Below are 21,181 nucleotides of genomic sequence, written 5' to 3' on the forward strand. Positions count from 1 at the left end.
TAAGGCTGCAGGAAGATATAGAAAAAAATAAAATAAAATTTATCTGCAAGATGCTTCTAAATGGAATGCATTTATGACATTCTTATAGGTCTTATTTGCAGGTCTTTAAAAATAATTGACTATATAATTAGAGAGATAGATCATATTGGTATAGAACACATATAGAGATAAATGCTGCTTTTTATAACTTCTACTAGGATAGGTTGTTTAAAGGCACAGAACAAAACTCAATAGGTGTTTTAACTCTTAGTCTGGCTCTGTTTCTATGCTTTTTCCAAAACATATTCCCTACAGTACTATTTATTTTTATGTACTTTAATATTCCCAAAACCCTTCTACTTCCATATTTTATTTACATTAGTATTATACCCTTAGTCTATAAAAAGCAGCAATTTCCTATCAGAGAGAGAGAGAGAGAGAGAGAGAGAGAGAGAGAGAAGAGAGAAAACATTACTCTTAGGTATTTGTTTTCCTTCTTATTTTTTTTAGCATGTTGATTGAAATGCTGAATTTCTTAAGTAATGACTTAATCATTGGTTTAGATACCTATGAAGCATTCATATCTGCTTATAAGGGCTCAGTGATAAGGAAGATGCAGAAGTGGACCAACAACCTACAACCTTCTTGAAGTTAGACTTGCATAGCAGCACAGACAAGTTCTCCAGACATTTTGCTGACAGATTGCAAGCCAGGTGACTTTTTGCTTTAAAATGTGGGTAAGGTCCTTAAATTCCCTGCTGAAGTGTACCTAGTCTGAAAAATACAAAGCTATGCTAACATGCAGTTTGCACAGATATTTGTAACAAATAAACCAGACATACTGTGTCGAGGGCATTAGCAGAGTGAGATAGAGAAGGAGAAAAAGTGGTTAACTCACCAAGAAGACTGGGCCACAACTGAGTCTAACAGAGAATTACCTTTCCAGGCAGACAGGGTGGGTAAAGGAATGACAGTGACTGTAATTACTAATTATCTTTTATTGCATGCTTATTATGCTTCAGGAACTGTTCTGAGCATTTGAAATACAACCACTCACTTATTTTCTTCTCAAAAGTAGAATAGAAACGGTGGTTGATTGTTCTCAGTGTATATAAGAAAGTTCAAGCTGTCATGCACAGTGTATTTGCCCAGGTATAAAACACAAAATTATAGCATGGTTGATCCAAAATGCTTGCTGCTTGTGAGAAATCTTTTTAGACAAGGATGTAAAGCAAAAGAAATGGGAATTTGTGTAGCCTTGCATATGTGTTTCTTCCCCAGGTTACAATCATAAGTAGAATTACTTTGCTATGAATTTCTGTATAATATGTACAAAGTGTCTAGGAAATATAATCAAAGGACTACACACTTCAGAAAAAGCTCCTCAAAAAAAAGGAGTCTCACAGATTCCTTTTTCTGAAACTGTCTGGATAACCTTGTTGGAAGTGCAATTTTAAGCAAATACAACCTAGTGAGATTTAAATTTGAGAGGGAAGTTTGAAAGAATGTTGCTTAGGAGCCAGTTCCAATTTTAAGTTGGTTGGACTCCTGTCATGTTTACAAATAATGGTTGCAACTTGGAATTCAAAATAACAGTTGTTTTTTGTTTTTGTTTGTTTGTTTATTTGTTTGTAGTGAACATACAAGCCAAAGGCCTGTGTTCTTTTGAGGACCTGGAGCTTTTACAAAGCTACAGTGTCATGATTAAGAGAAGACTTCATTAACATCCATGGCATGGTGATCCCTACCAAGAGGGATAGTCCTTCTTTAATGCTAAGAAGAATCTGCTAGATAAACTTTGCATCAAAATAATACAAAAGTAATATTTAAGTGCAATAGGAAAATAAAGGCTTCCAGCCAACAACAAAGGAAGAAACCATCTGTGTATAAAATGGAAATAAGATGGGCCAGAGGCAGCAACTATGAAAACTACTGCTCAACCAAGCTTCGATAGAGAGACCTATTATTATTACTAATAATAATAACCATGATAAGAAATGGATTTAACCCTAAAGCAGGAGGCATAATTAGCAGCGTAGGCATGAAAATCTCATAATCACCCAGGCTTCAGCTGTGCTCGGGCAGCAAGAGTGGGAAGAACCAGAGAAAAGAATTACAATTAAAAAGAACTTGACATCTATGAATTGAATTGGGTACATTATCTCCAGCTTCTGGTTCAGAGTTCTTATTATAAAATTAAATAGAGAGGCTAATTAGACTGCAGGAAATTTTCCAGTGAACTTTACAGTTTCTACTAGTAGGGAAGAAAGACCAAAGCTGTATGTGAGAAAACAGAGAGAACAGGAAGTCTTCACAGGACCAATTTCGGCTACTAGAGTTCTACTAGGGAGCAGGTAGATATAAGCTGAACTCTACACTAAAACGTTTCTTCATATTTAATACATGACATGTATCAAACGTTACTGGCATGTCACTCATGACAGTTATAGAATCACTTGACTATGTGTGGTCTCTCTTCTCAAAGGAAACAGTTGAAAGTGTGGTGCAAAAAGGCAGTGAGTATGTTCTGTGATGATGTTTGCATAGTTGCATATGTATAAAAGTGTCTTAGGTGATTTGTGCCCCGTGATTTTCATAGGGGAACTCTGCAGCTTTTGGTATATCAGGAAGGCAATGATTGAGGGGCCCTCTAATCTAGCTATGAAAAGTCACAACTAAGCAGTCTTACAGCTCTTTGTCATAACAAAGAAATTGCCATTCTAATTGTCTTTCCCTAAACTTTTGTCTTAGTCAATGTTCTGTGGCTAGAAAGAGACACCATGACCTTGGCAAATCTTATTTAATTGAGCTTGCTTAGAGATTCTGATGATTGGTCCATTATCAACTCAGCATGGTGGCCAACATGTTGAAACACAGGTAGACTTGGTATTGGAGAAGTAGCTTAGAATTCTACATCAAGGTCCTCAGACAGAAGGAAGAGAGAGATACTGGACCTGGCTTGAGCATTTGAAACTCCAAAGACTACTCCCCAGGGACACATTTCCTCCAAGAAGGCCACCTACACTCCATCAAGACCATCTCTCCTCATCCCTGTCAAGTAACACCACTCCCTAATGACCAAGCATCCAAATATATGAGCCTATGGGGGCTGTTCCTATTCAAACTACCACACTCTTCATGCATAGACATTACACTGACCACTTATAATCAGTCTGTTCTATTTTCAGACACCAGAGCTACTGTGGTAGACTGAAGACAGAAGAGCAAGGTAAAGCCCCATCTATCCAGCAGGGCATTGACATAGGCTGCTGTCTTTTCTGTAATACTTCCTTTCCCTGATTCACTTTGAACAGACTAGATCCTATAACACTTTCCTTGGAAAACCATTTCCAAGATCAGAAAACTAACTAACGCCCCCTTCTGCTTTCCTAGGTATTTGTCCTTCTTTGTCCGAGTTGTCATAAATATGATTAAATAATTGTTTTCTGTTTTCCAAGACAGGACATTTTTGTGTAGCTTTGGCTGTCCTGGAAGTATTTCTGTAGACTAGATTGACCTCAAACTCACAGAGATCTGACTGCCTCTGCCTCTGGAGTGCTGGGATTAAAGGAGTGCACCACCTCTGGCTGACTGATTAAGTAATTGTAAAACTGTCTTACGCATGTCCGTTTCCACATTATAAGAAGCCTCATGAAGACAGCTAGCCTACACGTAGCTGATTTACTCTGTCAATTCCATCTCGCTTCTTTGACAAAGTATAGTGTAGGCATTATAATCTCACTGCCCAAAAAATTTTTATGATTCCATTTCCTAGCATTCTTTTGAATTCACATTAGGCACAGTATTAAAATGGCTCTAAAGATCACTTTTTTTCAACTGCTGCCCATCTTCTGGGCACAATTAAAAATATAAACTTATCTGACCCTCAGAAGTTTTTGTAAGAAAAATTCTCATACCCACCACCTGGGTCAGTCTGTTTTTATGGAGCTTGAGGAAGAACTGGGAGAACAGTCTGAAGTCTTGTGCAATTGTTGAATCATTTCCTTGGCCTCAATCACCAGGCTTTTAAGGATATAACATGATTTTACAGAGCTAAACATAACAAAACCATCTCTGATACTGTCCAACACAATCTCCTTTCATTGTATATTGTGAAGGAAAAGGGGCCTTCAATTTAAAACGATGCTGATATGGAGAAAATGTTACAGCAGTCAAAAAAAAGAAAAACGCTGTTACACTGATGCCTACTCAGGTGAGCAGCTAAATAAAGAAATATAGCTCTTAGAAAACAAAGAAGTAGGTAGAGCTAGACATAGAAAATAAATATGTAGATAGATGATAGACAGGTAGATATATAAATATATATAGATAGATGATAGATAGATAGATAATTAATATATAATCTTTAATTTGTTTTTAAAAAACAAATATTATGATGGGATCTGTTTCATTGCCTTCTATTTCTCTGCAATTATTACAATATATCTAGTTAAATACCACATGACAAAAAACAAGTTGTCTAGACAGTCACCTTGCATCTCTCAAAGTAAAAAATACTAATTTCCCTTTGGCTACTGGAGTAAAAAAAGAACATTTTATAGGTGTTTTCTGTACAGCTATATCATGTTTTCAGTGTGGCTTTGGAAGAGAATTTTGCTATTTACCCACTTTCTTCTTCAAATATTTTGGTTTACTTTGGAGCCTCCAGCAATCTTTGCTTTCTGGTTAGAAATGTTTGATAGAAATTACTCCCTATAGAAATAGGCTCCTCATCACTTCTACTCTGGTTTCCCTGTACCTTCCCATTCATATTTTTTCTCACATTAATGTCTGCTTCTCTCTGTCATGGATATAACCCTTGGTTCATTTTTAGTATAATTACTTGACCACACCCTCTTTCCATCATCCAAATCCATATACATTAGCATTATTTTGAGGATGGGTTGAAGGAATTCATCTTTGTTTCTTAGATTATGTTATTACTCTTTAGGGGAAGAAATGTAGAGAGGCAGTTGCTTTTCTACAGCACTTTATCAAGTATCTAATGAAAAGCAAATTCAAAAACATTGCAGTGAGGAAGCTAAGAGCCAAATGAACAGACTGTTACCAAACAATTTATGAGGAAGCCCAGAGACACACACACAAACTGACTGGTTGTGTAAGACTCCAAGGCTGCAAATCTTATCCTTGGTATTCTAGAAAATACAAGCATCTGCCAAGAGGCAGAAGAGTCAGCTTATGCTCATTTCTGGATGCAAAATTTCCAAGTACTTACACACATCATTTAACTCATGGTATCTGTGAAGTTGTTAAGGAATACACATTATGGTAAAAAAAAAAAAACAAGCAAAAAAGAAAAGAAAGCTTATTAATGGACTAGCAAAAGAACTGGGGATCTGGAGACATGGTTTACAATCCAGATGACGTGAGTTTGGGTCCCACGGACTCACATAAAGGGCAGACACCATAGTGTACATTTCTATAATCCCAGTGGATCCCTACAAGGAGCTGAGAGACAAGGACAGGAGTACCGATTCAGGAACATGCTTGCTTGGAATATGCAGACTTGGACAAGAGAGACCATGTATCAAACAAGGGAGTAGAAAAGCCTGAAGGGCTGTTGTCCTCTGCCCTCCACATACATGCAATAAAACATATATGCACTCAAGTGTACACATTAGCACATGCACAAAGTTAGAGACTGTGGGAGGAGAGGAAGCAGGAGGAGGAGGAAAAGAAGGAATACTTCTTAGTAGAATTATACATTGATGACAAGTCTTAATGATTACTCCTCCTACTACTACATACACTCACACACACACACACACACACACACACACACACACACACACACACACACACACACCCCTTGGGGCTTTATTGCTTTGTTACACTAAAACTTCATGACTTTCTATAGTTACATTTGGTGTGCACAAATGTGTTTGTGTGTATGTGTGTGAATGGATGTGTATGCATGTGTGTATGTTATATATTTAGCAATAGTTTAGCTGGACAAAACTAAAGATGTCACCACAGTTCTACTAAAGGGCAAGAGCCTAGAACTACACAAGTTTATTTGGCTTAGAGGGCAATAGCATGTGGTCCTCAAGATATGGAGTGATGATATGAACTTGAAGTTCACTGATTAGGAGCTGGGAGTTAGAAAGAAAGAAAAATAAAATTTACTCTAGGAATCAAACAACAAAAATGTTGTCAACAATTACATCATGGGATGCCTGAAGAAACTGGACAAAGGCTTTCAAGTTGATGAATTCCAACCTCTACTTTGCCACTTGGAAAACTGTCAACAAATGATGAGGGTGGACTAGACCCTACATCACATAGACAATGTTTTGTTGGTTTCACTTATCCATTCTCAGGAAATCAAAGGATGCTGCTGCCAGTCTTCAAAAGGGAGACTAACTAGTTGGGCACAGTGGCGATGCACACTTGTAATCCCAGCACTCAAGGAGGAAAAACTCTGTGAGTTCAAGGCCAGCCTGGTCTACAAAGTGAGTTTGGGATAGCCAAGTCTACACAAAGAAACTCTGTCTCAAAAAAAGGGGTGATAACTAAAAAAGGGAACTCTCCAGAGTCAGCAAACTAACTAAAATGAAGGCCCAGGAACTTGCCAGCATGTCTGGTAAGGGAAGGCAGAACAGCACTATGAGGCAGAGGGGACCCAGAATCCAGGGGAAAAGATGTCAATAGGGGATCAGCTGGGAGACAATGGAAACAATGGGCTTCCTGTGTGTTTTCTTTGAGAAGATTTTTATATGTTTGTTAGCTATGACACAACATGGAGGGGTGATGACAGAGAGGCTAATGAGATAGTGAACATGCTTATTAACAAAGAGCTTCAGAAGAAAAGAAATATGATCATAGCATTAGAATGTTTGCCAGGGCCAAGCATTTATTCAATTATTTCCACAGCATTTACCTCTTCTTGTAAAACGGGAGCCGATGCCTTTGACGCACTGTGTAAACATTTGTAAAGTGGATCAGTTTACGTGTGATCTTCCATTGTTCTCCAGTAAATGATATTACCAAGTCATAATAATGTATAACTCTGAATGCTCATTCAACCAAACAATGCAATAGATGCTTACTAGGAAATTGAAGAGTAAGGAAAGGTATGTAGTTGGGCGGGCGGGATAAAGGGACAAATCTCGGTCATTTTCCTATAGTGTCATGAGTAGTTAATACATAGAGAATGTTAAGAAGTACAAACGTAGTCCATTAGGAAGAAAAAAGTTCTGCAAATTTCCAGAAACCTATAAGAGCAAAGCTGTGCTGAAGGGATGGGGGAGGAGACTGCTTCTCTGAGCTGGCCATAGTGCTGCACTAAGGGGGTTTTCGGAGAAGAGGTGCTGAGTCCGTTTTTTTATATATGAGACGTTTTAGAGGCAGAGCTATTAACATCAGGGAAGAAGGCAGACATTTACTTATTCCTACAAATTCCAACAGACCCTGAGGACCTCAGGGAGCTCCGTGGCTTGAAGGCCCTTCCTGGTGGTCCAGAATTGAGATAGGGGCAAAAGCTTTCTATCTCTTATTTAACCACCTAGCACTTTGAATACACATCACTCACAAGGAGAGATTTGAGCTTGGGCAAATGATTTCTTTAATCAGAGTAGTTCTTGGTGACAGATTCAGGTAAGACCTAGCAGCCAACACTTGGTGCCACTGAAGAAAAGGATAGCGTTGTATATTGTTTCAGAACTGTGTACAATTAAAATATGGAAATAACTTCACTCCGGTAGGATTTGCTGAAAAAGGGTAATCAAGGGCTTCATGAGTTCTAGGACAGCCTGGGCTACACATTTTAGTCTGGCAGTGGTGGTGCACACATTTAATCCCAGCACTTAGAAGACAGAGACAGGTAGATCTTTGAGTTCCAGACCAGCATGGCTTACAGAGTAGGTCCTAGGATACCCAAGGCTACACAGAGAAACCCTGTTTCAGAAAAACAATCAATCAAACAAACAACAACAAAACAAAAACAGAAACAAAAAACAAACAACCACAACAAACCAAAACATAAAGAATACTGGCTGGATTTTTAATCTTCTGAGGAAAATGTTTTTATTTTATTTGTTTTTACCAAAGCTAGACACTTTATGAGGTATGTCTTATTTGTGAAACTAATAACTTGGTCTTTTAAAAAAATTACATCCAAGTACCCAACTAGGCCTTCAATTAATGATGCTATTCACTGGCTGAATTCAAATTCCATTTAAAATCAAAGCTACAGGTGGCACCACAGCTATAAATTTTAAACCTCCTAAACTCAACTTAGGAAGCACAACATTTTCTAAATCAGATTACTACACTCTCCACCTAAGCTAATGAATCTGCCATTTATCAATAGACAGACATGCTGTGATAGTGTTTCTATTATGGTCCATCTTCCCAACCAGGCCCCACCATGAAACCCATTTCAATGGTAAAGCTAACAATAATTTACCCATCATTCTTTGTTGGAATAAATAACAAAAATCAGATACTACATATATATATATATATATATATATATATATATATATGTGTGTGTGTGTGTGTGTGTGTGTGTGTGTGTGTGTGTGTGTGTGTGTGTGTACATATATATAATATTTCAAAGGCTTAAAATTATCTAGGATTTAGAAATAGCTGTATAATAGGGAGGTTGAAGACAATGAACTTAGTTCATCTTGTCTTTTGCATAAATGGTCATGGAAAACAATTTTATAGTTTATATCTTATTGATTCTTGCAGACAGAGCCCGAACAAAAACAAAAGAACATTGCAAGAATGTTTTCGGAGGTTATAAAAAAAAAAGCAGCAGAACATATAGACACAGATCACAACATCTAATATTTTAGACCTAAAAATAAAAATGGCAATAATAAAGGAAACACACAAACCCTCAAATAAAAGTGAGTAACAATAAAAAAAAAATCCTTGGAGGTCAGTTCTGTTTAGTAAAAACTATCTATTCTCTTTGTCCTTGTTCATTTCTCCCTTGTGAAAACCACTTTCAAATGTCATCCCTTCCCCCTTGTCAATAGATCACACATTCCCTAACAGGATAGATAGGGTAGTAAGGCACTAATAATGATAATAATAATAATGAGAAATGGCCCTAGAGATATATTTCATGTGCCTTGCTCTCTCCTTGTCTTTCTTCAGCAGCACAGTTTCCCAACCACTGGGGCATTAATCATTGGAACAGCAGCTCCAAGATAAAGGCTGTGTGAAATTTCATTGTGCATTATAGAATGAGTTGTGGGTGCACGAATATGTGTCTCTTGAGGTACCTGGGATGAGGGCATGGAAAGGCAGAGCAGAAAAATCTGTCATTTCGTATATTTACACTGTTCAAGACTGTCAGGACTGGTTCCCCATGGTTACTGTGGAATAAAATCACTCACGTCCTTCTGTTTCCATTGGAGGTCAACTCTCAGAAAGGGGGAAACATATTGTGACAAGTTAAACTCTTTCTTCTTCTTTTTTTTTAGTACTTGTCTTGATGGTATGCAGCAGAGTGAGGGGCAGAAAGAGGGGGCATCAAAAACCAGGGATGGCATTGTCTGATGGGAAACATTTCCCTTGTTAATCCTTCTTTGAATATCTATTTGTTCACTTATCCAAGAGTTTGAGTGAATGAGACTCCATCTTGAAGCTCCCTGGACTATGTCTGGGGAGAGGATTTTGGTAGGATGAGCAAACAGATGCGACAGCTACTCATGAAGGAACGTGGAATATCTTTAAGAGCTTGTACCGGAAGCTGAACAGCACGGAATAAATCCTCTGGGAACTTGTACAGAATCACTGGCGAGGCTCCATCAAAAATGATGTGCTTCAGCAAGACCGCCAAGTGTGTTGTATCATGTTAAACTTAAGTATTATTTCCATAATACATGTAAATATACACAACTATTCTCTCTCCCCTCTCTCTTTATATTTTTCTGTCTTGTTAGTCCTTGATCTCTTTGTGTCTTTGTGTGTTTCTCTGTCTTTTAGCTCTCTATCTCTTTCACACAGAGAAAGAGGGGGGGAGGAGGGGAAGGGAGGGAGGGAAAAAGGAGAGGATGGAGAGAAGAAGGGAGTAAGGGAGGAAGAAAGGAAAGGAGAGTGATGTCTAACCATACAGGGTGAGAGAAGGAAGAGGTGGCCTTATGTATAAAAGTCAGTCAAATTTCCATCAAGCAATTTTCTCTGTGAAACACTGCAAACAGGGTATATCTAATTCCCCAACCTTTTCATTCCAGGATAATGATGAGAAAAATCAAGGGGAGTCTTATTTCTCCATTTAGCTAACAGTAGCAGCTCACTAGACATGAAAGCTTTAATTAGAAGGTTTCAAAAGTCAAGGCTTGTCATAACAACATTGCTGTGTTTCTCATTTCTGCTGTCATTCAAGCAAGCACTAGGAATGTATGAAGAACATCCTACCCTCCCACTGTCTTGTCATAGACAGAATGGAACTGCCTGTGTTGAAGCCTGGCTACTGGTAACTGCTGATTAAAGCTTTTTCTATATGGATGTAAGAGACATGTTCTCAGCGAAAATGAACCAAGACTAGTTCCTGGACTTCAGTTCAATTTAGAATCTGTGATTCTTTCTGATGACTGAAGAAAATTTATTAGGTAGTTTATCTTCTACATAGAAGTGGCCATTGTTGGCTGCCTTTGTACAAGCTGTAAGCAAAGGGATGAAGTATGAAAAACACAATATTATTATGAGAATTAAATCAAAGACACTTTGCTCATCATTCTCACCTGAAGTCATCCAATATGTGAAATGTGTATATAGTTCTCTGGAGTAATTGCAGTGGGTAAGGAGGAGCTCAAGTGTTGTGAAGACTCTAAGGATAAAACCAGCTTTGCTTGTTCTTGCTAAAAAGTGGGCCTTGGAAGATCAGCCAATAGGATCATTCTAAGGTTTCAGGTAGGTTTTCGTTATTGTTTGTTTTGTTTGATGAAGGGTCTTATTCTATAGCCTTGATGGTCCTGCAACTTGCTGTATGGACGCTCTTGGCCCCACGTTTGCTAATATCCTCTTATCTTTGCCTCCTGAGAGCTAGAATTATAGGTATACATTACAAAGCCTGACTTGGACTCCTTGTTTCTCCTACCCACACTCCTTCCTTTGAGGCAGGGTGTCACGTAGCCCAGGCTAGCCTCAAACTCACTATGTAGTTAAGTATGACTTTGAATTTCAGATTTTCCTTCTCTATTTCCCAGATGCTGGCATTGTAGCTCTAAACCACCAATGCCCAGTTAGAGTGCACGCTAAGCAAGCACTCCACCAGCTATGGTGCATCCCTATTCATAGGCTACCCTATTCTTAAGGCAAGAAGTCATGAAAAATATCCATGACCATCTCCTCAGATGAACCTTAACGGGCAATGGGGCTCTGGGAAGTAGCAGCTGGGAAGCTTGAGAGCCTCAGCCTATAGTGTTAAGAGACATATGTACTTCTTTAGAGGGAGCTGGTGGACTGTTGCCTATTTCTTCATTCTAATACATTATTACTGATTATTAGCATATGATGCATACTATTCCAGGCACAATAGTGTGTGTTTGAGGGGGGAATAAGCCTGGCAGGAATGAGAGGGTGAATCAACTAAAAAGATTGGAAGAGTTCATTCCAGCTGATAAAAGGAGCAAGGCAGAAGCTCAATCATGGTGGGAATGCTTAAGCATGGCGGGAACTATTGAATGAGGTACTCATTAATGCCGAACCCTCAAAACTCAGCTTCTAATGTAAGGCTCTTTTACAGTAACCCTTAAAATCAAACTTAATAGGGGAGAATGACTACATATAAAATTAGTTTAAAATATAAACAGGACATGACCCAACAATGACCTCACTTGCTTACCTTTTTCTTAAATCTGTCTTTAAGGAAGCACAAGAGACTCAGTCTAACTAAAGCACCATTGTAGGAGATGTGGCCTGAGTGATAGGAAAGGTACCAACCATAGGCCACACAGAAAGAACACTGGCTTTGTAACTGACTAAATAGCTAGTTAGGCAATTGCAAATATCACCATGAACCTTAAAACCACTTATGAATGGACATTTATGGGTATCCAAGAGTGGAACCAATGCCCTCTTCCTACTGTTCAGTTGCTTTGCAATAAGATCTAGCACTTTATCAGTAGTTTGGGTGGAAAATATATCCCACCAATAATGCAGTGGTAAAGACAGGCCTCTCTATCTCTCAATGAGAATATTTATGGTTCCAGCCTATCTGTTGTCAGGACTTCCTCAGAAGACCCTTTAAGAGATTAGACATCTCCCTGGAAGTACAATATATATGTCTTCAAGGCAAAGACAGACCAACAGCATTTTTATCTTAAATTCTTTCTTTTTCCCTCTTTCTCCTCTGTCTCCTTTCCCCTTCTCTCTGTCTCTCTGTCTCTGTCTGTCTGTCCTTCTGTCCTTCTGTCCTTCTGTCCATCTGTCCGTCTGTCTCTGTCTCTGTCTCTGTCTGTCTGTCTGTCTCTCTCTCTCTCCCTCTCTCTCTGTCTTTCTCTTTCTCCATCTCACCCTCTCTTTCATCAGCACTACACAATCCCAGAAAGAAACTGGCACTAGAGACTCTTACCAGGAAACAAGTAAATTGGAGCCCAACTTCGTTCTCTCCAAAAATTATTCTCAGAAAGGGAAAGGAAAGCATCTATGTGAGGGCAAGCAGAACACAGGAGATATTTCCTAGCTGGCAGCTACAGTCTAATTAGACTGACAAATCTTCAGTGCCTTCTCCAGTTATGAGGCTTGGCAGGAAAGAAAGGAGCCTGGAGCCACACATTATGTAAGGCTGTTAATCAATATTAGCTGAGCCCTGATCCTAAAAATAAACTTTCCCAGGGGGCTTTGTTGTCTAGTGCTAAAAGGAAGGGAGCAGAAACCGTGGATTCCTTATCTCATTTCTCTCAGGGCCATGGCATCAGGGAGAGAGAGGGAACCAGAGGGTATAACTTTCTGGGCAAGTAGAACCATTCTGGATTCACGTTGGCATCACAAGGTATTCCAGGCCTGGTAGATCTGATCTATACCCCAGGCTGAACCAATGGATAATTCAAAGAATGTAGAAAATAGTTGGTGACCTACGTGGGACCTAAAAAAAAAAAAAATCCCACTGATGATGGTGCATGTTCAATCTGAGTGCTAAGCATTTTACTGAGCAGTGCCTGATCTTTCATTATTTGACATACAGAAATTACAATTTCACGTATTTAAAACTATGTGTACTAACAGCTCAGATAAGCTGACTTCTTCTCAAACATATGGTCATCTCCTGTAGATTTCGGTTCTCATTGCTGAGGTCATAAGAGGCCCCCCTAATCATGTTGGCTTATGTGAGTAGAAACCGTACAGTGCTTGTACTCATGGATCCCTCAGAAGTGTTACCCTCAATTAGGGTATGTGGGCTTGGGGAGTCTGTTAGGTAGAGATGGGATTCTAGTGTGAAATTCTTCAATAAACATGTATGAATGACTTCCCTTGGTAGTGTTTATTACTCATAATGTAAGGGAAGGTACACTTATGTCTTTTAGGCAGATAGTGAGATAGGCAGAGAGGTAACTGACCTTCCTTTGGGAACACAGCTAAGCAAGTGGAAAAATGAGCACTCAACTCAGAAGTCTGGGGGCACATCCCACAATCTTTCCTTCGACATACTGAACTCGTACTCGGAATAGATGATGTTATCAACATCAAGTCTGAAGTGTGTTCCTAACCTTCCATAGCCTAAAACTGAGGATCCCAAAGGAGGAATTTCCACATATGTACTGTTGCAAAATCTTAAAACTTAGAGCTCTTTTCTTTCAAAGGTGGTTGATTCCCATCCAATCATCAGCAATATGATGCTTGAGATAAGAATGAAATCTCACAGCCTTTCCTTCCACTGTTTATTAGGATACTTCCAATCCAGGCTGAGCACCATGACTTTTCTGCCAATTATCTGGTGGTACACAGTCTGGCCAATGTCAAGGTGACTTTGCCTAGGCCTAGGATACAAAAAGTAGGTTATGATCAGTTTCTTGCTAATAGCTCCTAAACAATTCCAAACGGCAATTTGCACAGGACACAGTGAGCTCCTTTGTTGCTGACAACTACTCAGACTGGAGGCCAAAGATAAGAGAATTCACATTTATTTTTCTCTTCGCAGCCATTTTCTTCTTGGCCAGCTCCTCTCCTCTGGGAACATTTTGGCTGGAGAGACTAAAAGTAATGACAGTGGTGAAAGACTCTTGCCGCTCATGTTTCCCATTAGTCCTGAATAGGGCAAAGACACTTGCATGTAGACGGAGGTAAGTTTTCCCATTTTTGAATCTGCCTCCTCAGTTGTAGCTACCCACCAGTATCAGAGATAGTAAATGTGCCCTGGAGCATTAGGGTATGGGGTTGTAATTTGGTCGTAGAGCTCTTATCTAATTCAAGACTCTGAGTTTGATCACTACCAGCCCCAAAAGGTGTTCATGTAATTACTTGGGATAACCCTAGATTATACCCACAGGGGATTCAATTCAGTTCACTCCTCTGAGTCTTCTCCATGGTTAGTGAGTGAGCTCCAAGCTATGGAACCCTTGCAAGTCACATCTTTGATGTACAACATATCTCACAAAACCTGGACTTTTTTCCTGGCCCAGTGCACTTAGTTTTTTAAGGCCTAGTTTTATGACTATCTCCTCTGTGCCAGAGCGGCTGGTCATTCCATGCACCAACCTCCCAATCTGTACCACTACTCAAAATTTATACTGAGAACCCTCTTGTGTTCTTGAGGTTATTGGCAACAAGATACAAGTAATCTAGATTTGTGGGGTTTTTTGTAGCCTTCCAAAATATGTGCATATTGGCTGATTTCATGACGCAGCATATTTTATAAAGTCCACCAAACTCTAAAGTTAGTTTAATAAAATAAAACAAAAATCCAAGGTTGGTAATGAGATAACAGGATGTCTATTCCTGATGTCCCAAAGGTGGGAGAAGGGAACACAGCAAGGGAATAAAGCAGCTGGTCACAGTGCATCAACAATGAAGAAGCAGGGGGAAATGAATACTTGGGTTCAGCATGAAGTCTTCTTTTTATTCAACCCAGGATTCCAGCCAATAGAATGGTCCCACGCACATTTATGTTGTGTCTTTCTACCACAGTCAACCTAGAAAATTGCCCACATATATACCTGGAAGCTTATTTTCATAGTCATTCTAAATGCCCTCAAGTCTTCCCTGAAGGTGGAAAAGGCCTAGCAACTTAAAAAGAACAAAGGTGTGTGGTATAAATAACACAAGCTCAGTCCAGGACCAGGGCATAAATATGATGGCCTCTACTTTATGCCCACTTAAAGATTGTCTGAGGGCCCAAAGAATAGCCACTGTGCTAAAGAAACCACAGGGGAAATTCTTGATACTCCATGGAAAGACAGAGAGCACAGCTAAATTTATTCTTACTATATTTGTTTTACTCAGGGACAAGGGATGTGATGGAAAAAAGTCCCTGGACCACAGCAGGCTCTGAGTGAGCCTCCATCAGTTTCAGGAGTGGAAGCAGAATTGCCTCGATGACCTATATCAGCATCTGACTCTATAAATTATGATACCTAATGACAAAGTTTGTTTCAGCTGTAGAGTTCAAGGAAATATTTTGCTTTTAGCAATATTTATTTAAATGTCCTGCGATCTGTCCAGGATCACTTAGCTAGTGTGAAGATGGACTAGACATTAACCCCACAATGTCTGGCTCAAGTTCATTGTGTATTAGAATTATGCCAGTGGAAAGGCTGTTTACACACCCTAATTAGTCTAGAAGCAGAACATGTGCTTCTGGTTATACAGTGGTTACAACATAGAAAATAGTGCTGATCTTGTCTTCTAACTTACTCAATGCCTGTAGAATACCTACCAAGTACAAGACTTTTATTGAAGATTATTATCTGTCCACCTGTCTTCTTAATGTTCATTTTAGCTGCCTTTTTCCCCGCTAAATTGAGAGGAGCATCTTGAGACATTATTTTTAATATAAGGTCAAGATCCACTGCTAGGGCACAATAGCTGTGAGTAATTTCACATAGTCCATGCCATTCACAAGCAATTCCGTGCTCCTATCAGTAACAGACTGATATATCACAGAGATCAAAGCACCAATTACTTCCAAAAGACTGAAGCATTGGAGAGCCTTAGCAACTCAAAAACGATTTGTTCACATTCACACACAGTTAAGAGCAGCACTAAAAGCACTTTACAGTTTTCCTTTGATCTGATGTGAACACTAGCCAAGGTCCATCAGGGATGAACTCCTCAAAGGAAGTCTTCTCGGCTAATGCGTCAGGAAAGAATCAGGGGACTTTTTTTAATGGTGACATTTTTATACTTGTGGTCACACATGCTTAATTGTTTTTCTCCTAGAAGAGTCTCATTTTAGGACAACTGTGCTTTAATGGTGTCATCGGAGAGAAACAGCAAAGAACAGAGCATCGCTTGGAAAATGGTCTGCATGTGATTTCGTAGAGATGGAGTGCTGGACATGAAACTTAATATTTCCTATTTTCTTTTCTTTTTTGAAGTACCTCTCAGAGATCAAAGCCTCATGAGTCTTCTTTATCCAAGAAAATTGGCTAGGTCATACATTGGATGCATTTGAAGCTACTCACTATATCCAGCATCTAAGGCTTGTCCTAAATCTTTGGGCTTGACTATGAAGCTCTTAGGTTTTCATAGAGTGTGGGGCAAAGTTCTTGTGGCTAGTTGGCAAGAACAAAGGCACCTAAAGTCTTTCACACTGTGCCACCTAAACCTCCTCCTTACAGAATCTTGGGGCTTCTGTATCCTTGGCCTCAGGTCCAGCCAATTCTGCAAAGCTGTTGGCTTTCCTCCAAGAGTATATATTTACACACCCGTAAAAACAAGGAGTGTCAACAGATTTATATCCCATCTTTATAGCCTTAGCGGAAGGGAAAAGGAAAAGCATGTAAAGATATAATCCAATTTTCACCAGCCTCTGAAAGAAAAGCAGCTCACTAGAGGAAAGTTGTTGAGAAGAGGGCTCTCCCAGTTGCATAATTCCTTCAAGAGACAATGGAGGCTTAGAGTTAAGTCAATGGCAAATCTTAAGTACCTGGAAATCCACCTCTGTCCAGAAGCCCCTGGTTCTCTCGGGTTGCAGAAAGAGGCTAGGAACTCAAACAATCTGCTCCCCATTTATGTATTTGCTCTGAGAGGGAAAACCCAAAGACTGAAAATTACCACAAATTGAGGCAATTCCCTGAGTCCCTCTGCAGCATTAAATCCACTTGTGGTCAGTGAAAATTTGGCCCTAAAACAGACTGCAGAATCCACCATTCCTATGGAGAAAAAGCCATTTGCTCTTCTACTTCCCACAGAGCTAGGAAAATATACTCTGACAGAAATGAACCAAGTCTGCCAAGACCTGTGCAAACAGAACTGTCCTTTTACCAACAGTAAACAGATCTGTGCTTGAACCAGAGAGAGTCATAATAGAAATATATATTGCCTTTTATCTTCTTCTCAGTGAGTGGAGTGAGGTGTCAGGAGTTATTGCTGTAATAGCAGCCGAGGAGCACTATTTTTCTCTTTCAAGCATGTGCGTAGGTATGCATGGAACAGCACCCATGATTATAGGACCGCTCTGCTGGCCAGCTTCTCAGCAGCCTTTGGAAAACACATAAAATTGCCTGATAGCATCATCAGCGCTCACAGCTTCAGATTGTTCTTAGGAGTCATGAAAGAAGCTGTCTGGATTTCTGCCCAAGCTTAAAGAAAAGAAGTAAAGGAAGACACTATGCTTTCATACAGCAAAGTCAAGTAAGTTAACTCAGAAAGATTAAAAAAAAAAAAAACCACACAGGTGAGTTTTAATTAATGATTCACTTTAAGTTTATAGTATACACTGGAATGGGTGGAAAAGGAGACGTCAGGGGAATCTACTGAGCTCCTGGGATCCTGTGTGTAAACGGAGAAGCAGAAGAGACAAGTACTGACCTGCTGATTTTGACAAATAACTAACCAGGGTAAGGATAATTTCCCCACAAGCATCAGGATGCCTTCTTTGATGCCAAAGCATTTAAGGCTAATAACTCGATTAACCTCCCTACCCTCTACTAACTAGATTTATGAACTGCTAAGGGAGGCAGCTAAGAATTAAGCTTTAGCTTGTATATAATTACTTTCCAGTGGGGGAAAAAAATCCTTACCACAAACTAAGAACTTTTGGCTAGCTAAAATGAAACCTTTACGTTTTCTAATATAATCAGTATATTAATCAAATAAAGTGAAAAAAGGCCTCGAAAATGACAAGTCATTAATTAGTACTTAATGTCAAACACAAAAACTATCATTCACAAGGAGTGGTTTGAGATTCTTGCTTCAACTGTCCTTGATTTAATGATACCCATTGACCTTAATAATGTGTAGTTCGTGTTCTACCAAAACTATCTGGAGGATGTGAGTATAATTGAACTAGGGTACAGCCTTGTCTATGAATTATAACAAATGGAATAGAGAAGAGGAATGTCTTGTAATAAAAGCATAGCCCATTGTTCATTTTGAATAATAGCTTTCCTATTTCAGTGATAAATGGAAGGGATAACATGAGTTATCTCATGAGCTCAGAAGTGCCACAAGACTCCTCTAATTCTCTTCGCCATGACTTCCTCTTTTTCAAGTCTTAGTTCTCATGACTATGAGTACCTTCGTTCTTCCTTTAAAGACAGTAAATCAAAGCACTTAGTGACCTAGAATTCAGATCACAGCAGTACGTCAAGAAAGAAGAGCAATATCACAAGAGGAAGGTTTACCTGAATGCTGGCTGTAGAGCGATTCTTGCGGGTGGTGGTAGTAGCCATGGTGGTGGTGGTTTCCATAACAGTGGTAGACATTTCAGGTGGCATGGAGGTCGTCTGTGTTGTTCCCGGGACCAATGGGACTTCTCCCACAAGCCGGACACTTCCATTGATTTTAATATTAGGGTTGTTCTCAGCTGCCATATTCAGTACTTTCAAACCATCATAATAGAGCCCAGAGAGTTGGCCTTGGAAGAGGCGTCCTTTGTCCTTTCCTCCGATGGCTATTTGCGCCTGGGTGTTGAAGATGGTTAACTGCCGGCCTAGTGGATTAGTGGAGGAAATACTATTATTCCCATACATTTCTGCTCCTTGCCTTACCTATTCTGTATGGAGCAAGCACCTAAATATTCTTCCTTAAACAACAAAGGAAATAAAATGTATAAGAAATTTACTACTGACATTGGTGAGTAACATTTCATAGTAATTACCTCTTCCATTGTCTAGCTAGAATTCCTAAGTTACCAGAATAACTAAGGTTTTTTTTTTCTTTCTTTCTTTCTCTAAGGAGGAAGACATCTTGGTTTAAAAATGAGCAGTGATACACTCTCCTGAGACATGCAATCAAGGGTAACAGCAACACCTAGTTCAGATCATGACCAGAATGACTCTCAGATGCCTAGAGTTCCGACTGAAGCTACAAATGAACATAATGACAGCAAAAAAGAATGATATGCGGCAAACAAAAACTCAATGAGGTGACTGAGAACATTGAGTTTAAAAATTAGTTCAGTAATTAAATTAAATTTACTGAAGTTAAAATGCAATTAAGAGGCTCAGATTCATTGCATGCTGATAAAAAATGGACACTCTAGTCACCAGGAACAGAGTTTTCCATAAATCTTCATAGTGAGTAATAGTCTATCAACATTTGGTACTAAACAGCATCATGACAGATGTATAATTTGGAGGGAGGTATGATCAGTCCAAGATTATTACCTAAAAGGTGGGGGGGGGGGTGGTATTCAGGCTTTGATAAAACTCCCAGAATGGAAATGGAGATGGGGATGGTGTAATTGCATGCACAGCATTGTCAAATAATATAATTAATCAAAAAAATGAATTTTAAGAGGAAGATGGATACTGACAAAGAAATCAACACATAAGAGTCCTTGAATGATGTGGAGACATGGTAATGGATTGTAAATCATCAATAGTTAATCTTATTTCATGTTTTCTTGTGGGTACCACTTATACTTTTGTGGCAAAAAAAAAAAAGCTATCAGAAAAGTTTAGTTTAGAATAGATCATTCAACTAAATAGGCTTAGTCTCAATTATTTCTACTTAGTTTTAAAAGCCAGACTAGGTCTTTACCATCAGGTGAAAACAGCTTTTAAAACCTCATTGTAATTTATCATGACAGCAACATGGTAAGGCCTTCCTTCATGTTATCTCTTTAGATTAATTCCATCTGTTTTCCCAGATGGGGTAGAGAAGAAGAAAAGACAGCTATTCACAGAATTACAAACATTATTTCTGGAGTTTTCTTTAGTCAGTGATCAACAGATCCACTAAGTCTTCACCTAATCACTTTGATTATTTTAGGTGTAAATAACTGTAAACACTTTTCTGTTACTCATGCCTGCTTGGTAAAGCACACGTGCTTTCTCCCTCTAAACTTTGTGAACAGAGGTATGTTGTGGTGTTTGGTTTCTCAGCCTTCATCACCACTGCATTAAGCTCAAGTTTACACAATGCAGAACTAGCATTGGAATTCTGGAATTTTGTGTACATATATCTTCATAGTTTGCACCACTGGAAAGTATGAAAAAACAATGGAAACTGCTTTGTTTGGAGGGGACTCTTCAGACAAGCATCAATTTTACTGTCTGGGCAATGTTTAAGGGTTATTATTTGAATAAGTTAGAGATAACACCACTCTGCTTTTAGACTGGTGAAACTTGTTAGGGTGGAAATGATCCACATTTCATTAGAATCCTAGAACCATACAAAAGGATCTGATAAATTAATGATAACAGCATTCTCTAGGTCCCAGGATTATACTCAATTCATTCCATACTTCCCCACCAAATCCCTTTCATCTCCTGTGAGATGGCATTATTTGACAGCTGCATTTTTTTTGCCTCTCTTCTCTTCACATGAGGTACATGTTCAGTGCACAGCCATGCAGTGTAATGCCTAGCTGTCACACGTCTTTCTTTGGGAACCATACACTTACTAAAATAAAGATGAGGTAATAGATGTAGATAATAATTTTTCCTTAACTCCATATCAACATTTGGAGTGGCTTAACATATGATTTAAGAGAAGCTATTTAGCGGGGGATTTCCAGGGTATAACTTTAGTATCTTAAACTAGGTAGCCCCATGCAAGGTATGTTTTGCATGTGCACATCTCTTGTCAATGTGTAGCATCCCCCTTTCTTCCTCTT

General features: G+C 39.1%; 1 protein-coding gene across 32 annotated transcripts in view; it reads right to left on the minus strand.

Moving 5' to 3' along the window:
- The window catches only part of NRXN3 (neurexin 3), a 1,580,128-nt gene that overhangs the window by 117,946 nt on the left and 1,441,001 nt on the right, over positions 1-21,181 (minus strand). For all 32 annotated transcript variants that reach the window (XM_084791335.1, XM_084791331.1, XM_084791320.1 and 29 more), the window contains one exon: positions 18,744-19,051. In XM_084791335.1, the coding sequence (XP_084647461.1) occupies positions 18,744-19,051 (308 nt within the window). The remainder of the gene's footprint in view (positions 1-18,743; positions 19,052-21,181) is intronic.

Source organism: Acomys minous (genome assembly GCF_964271855.1).
Source record: "Acomys minous genome assembly, chromosome: 8".
Lineage (NCBI taxonomy): Eukaryota > Metazoa > Chordata > Mammalia > Rodentia > Muridae > Acomys > Acomys minous.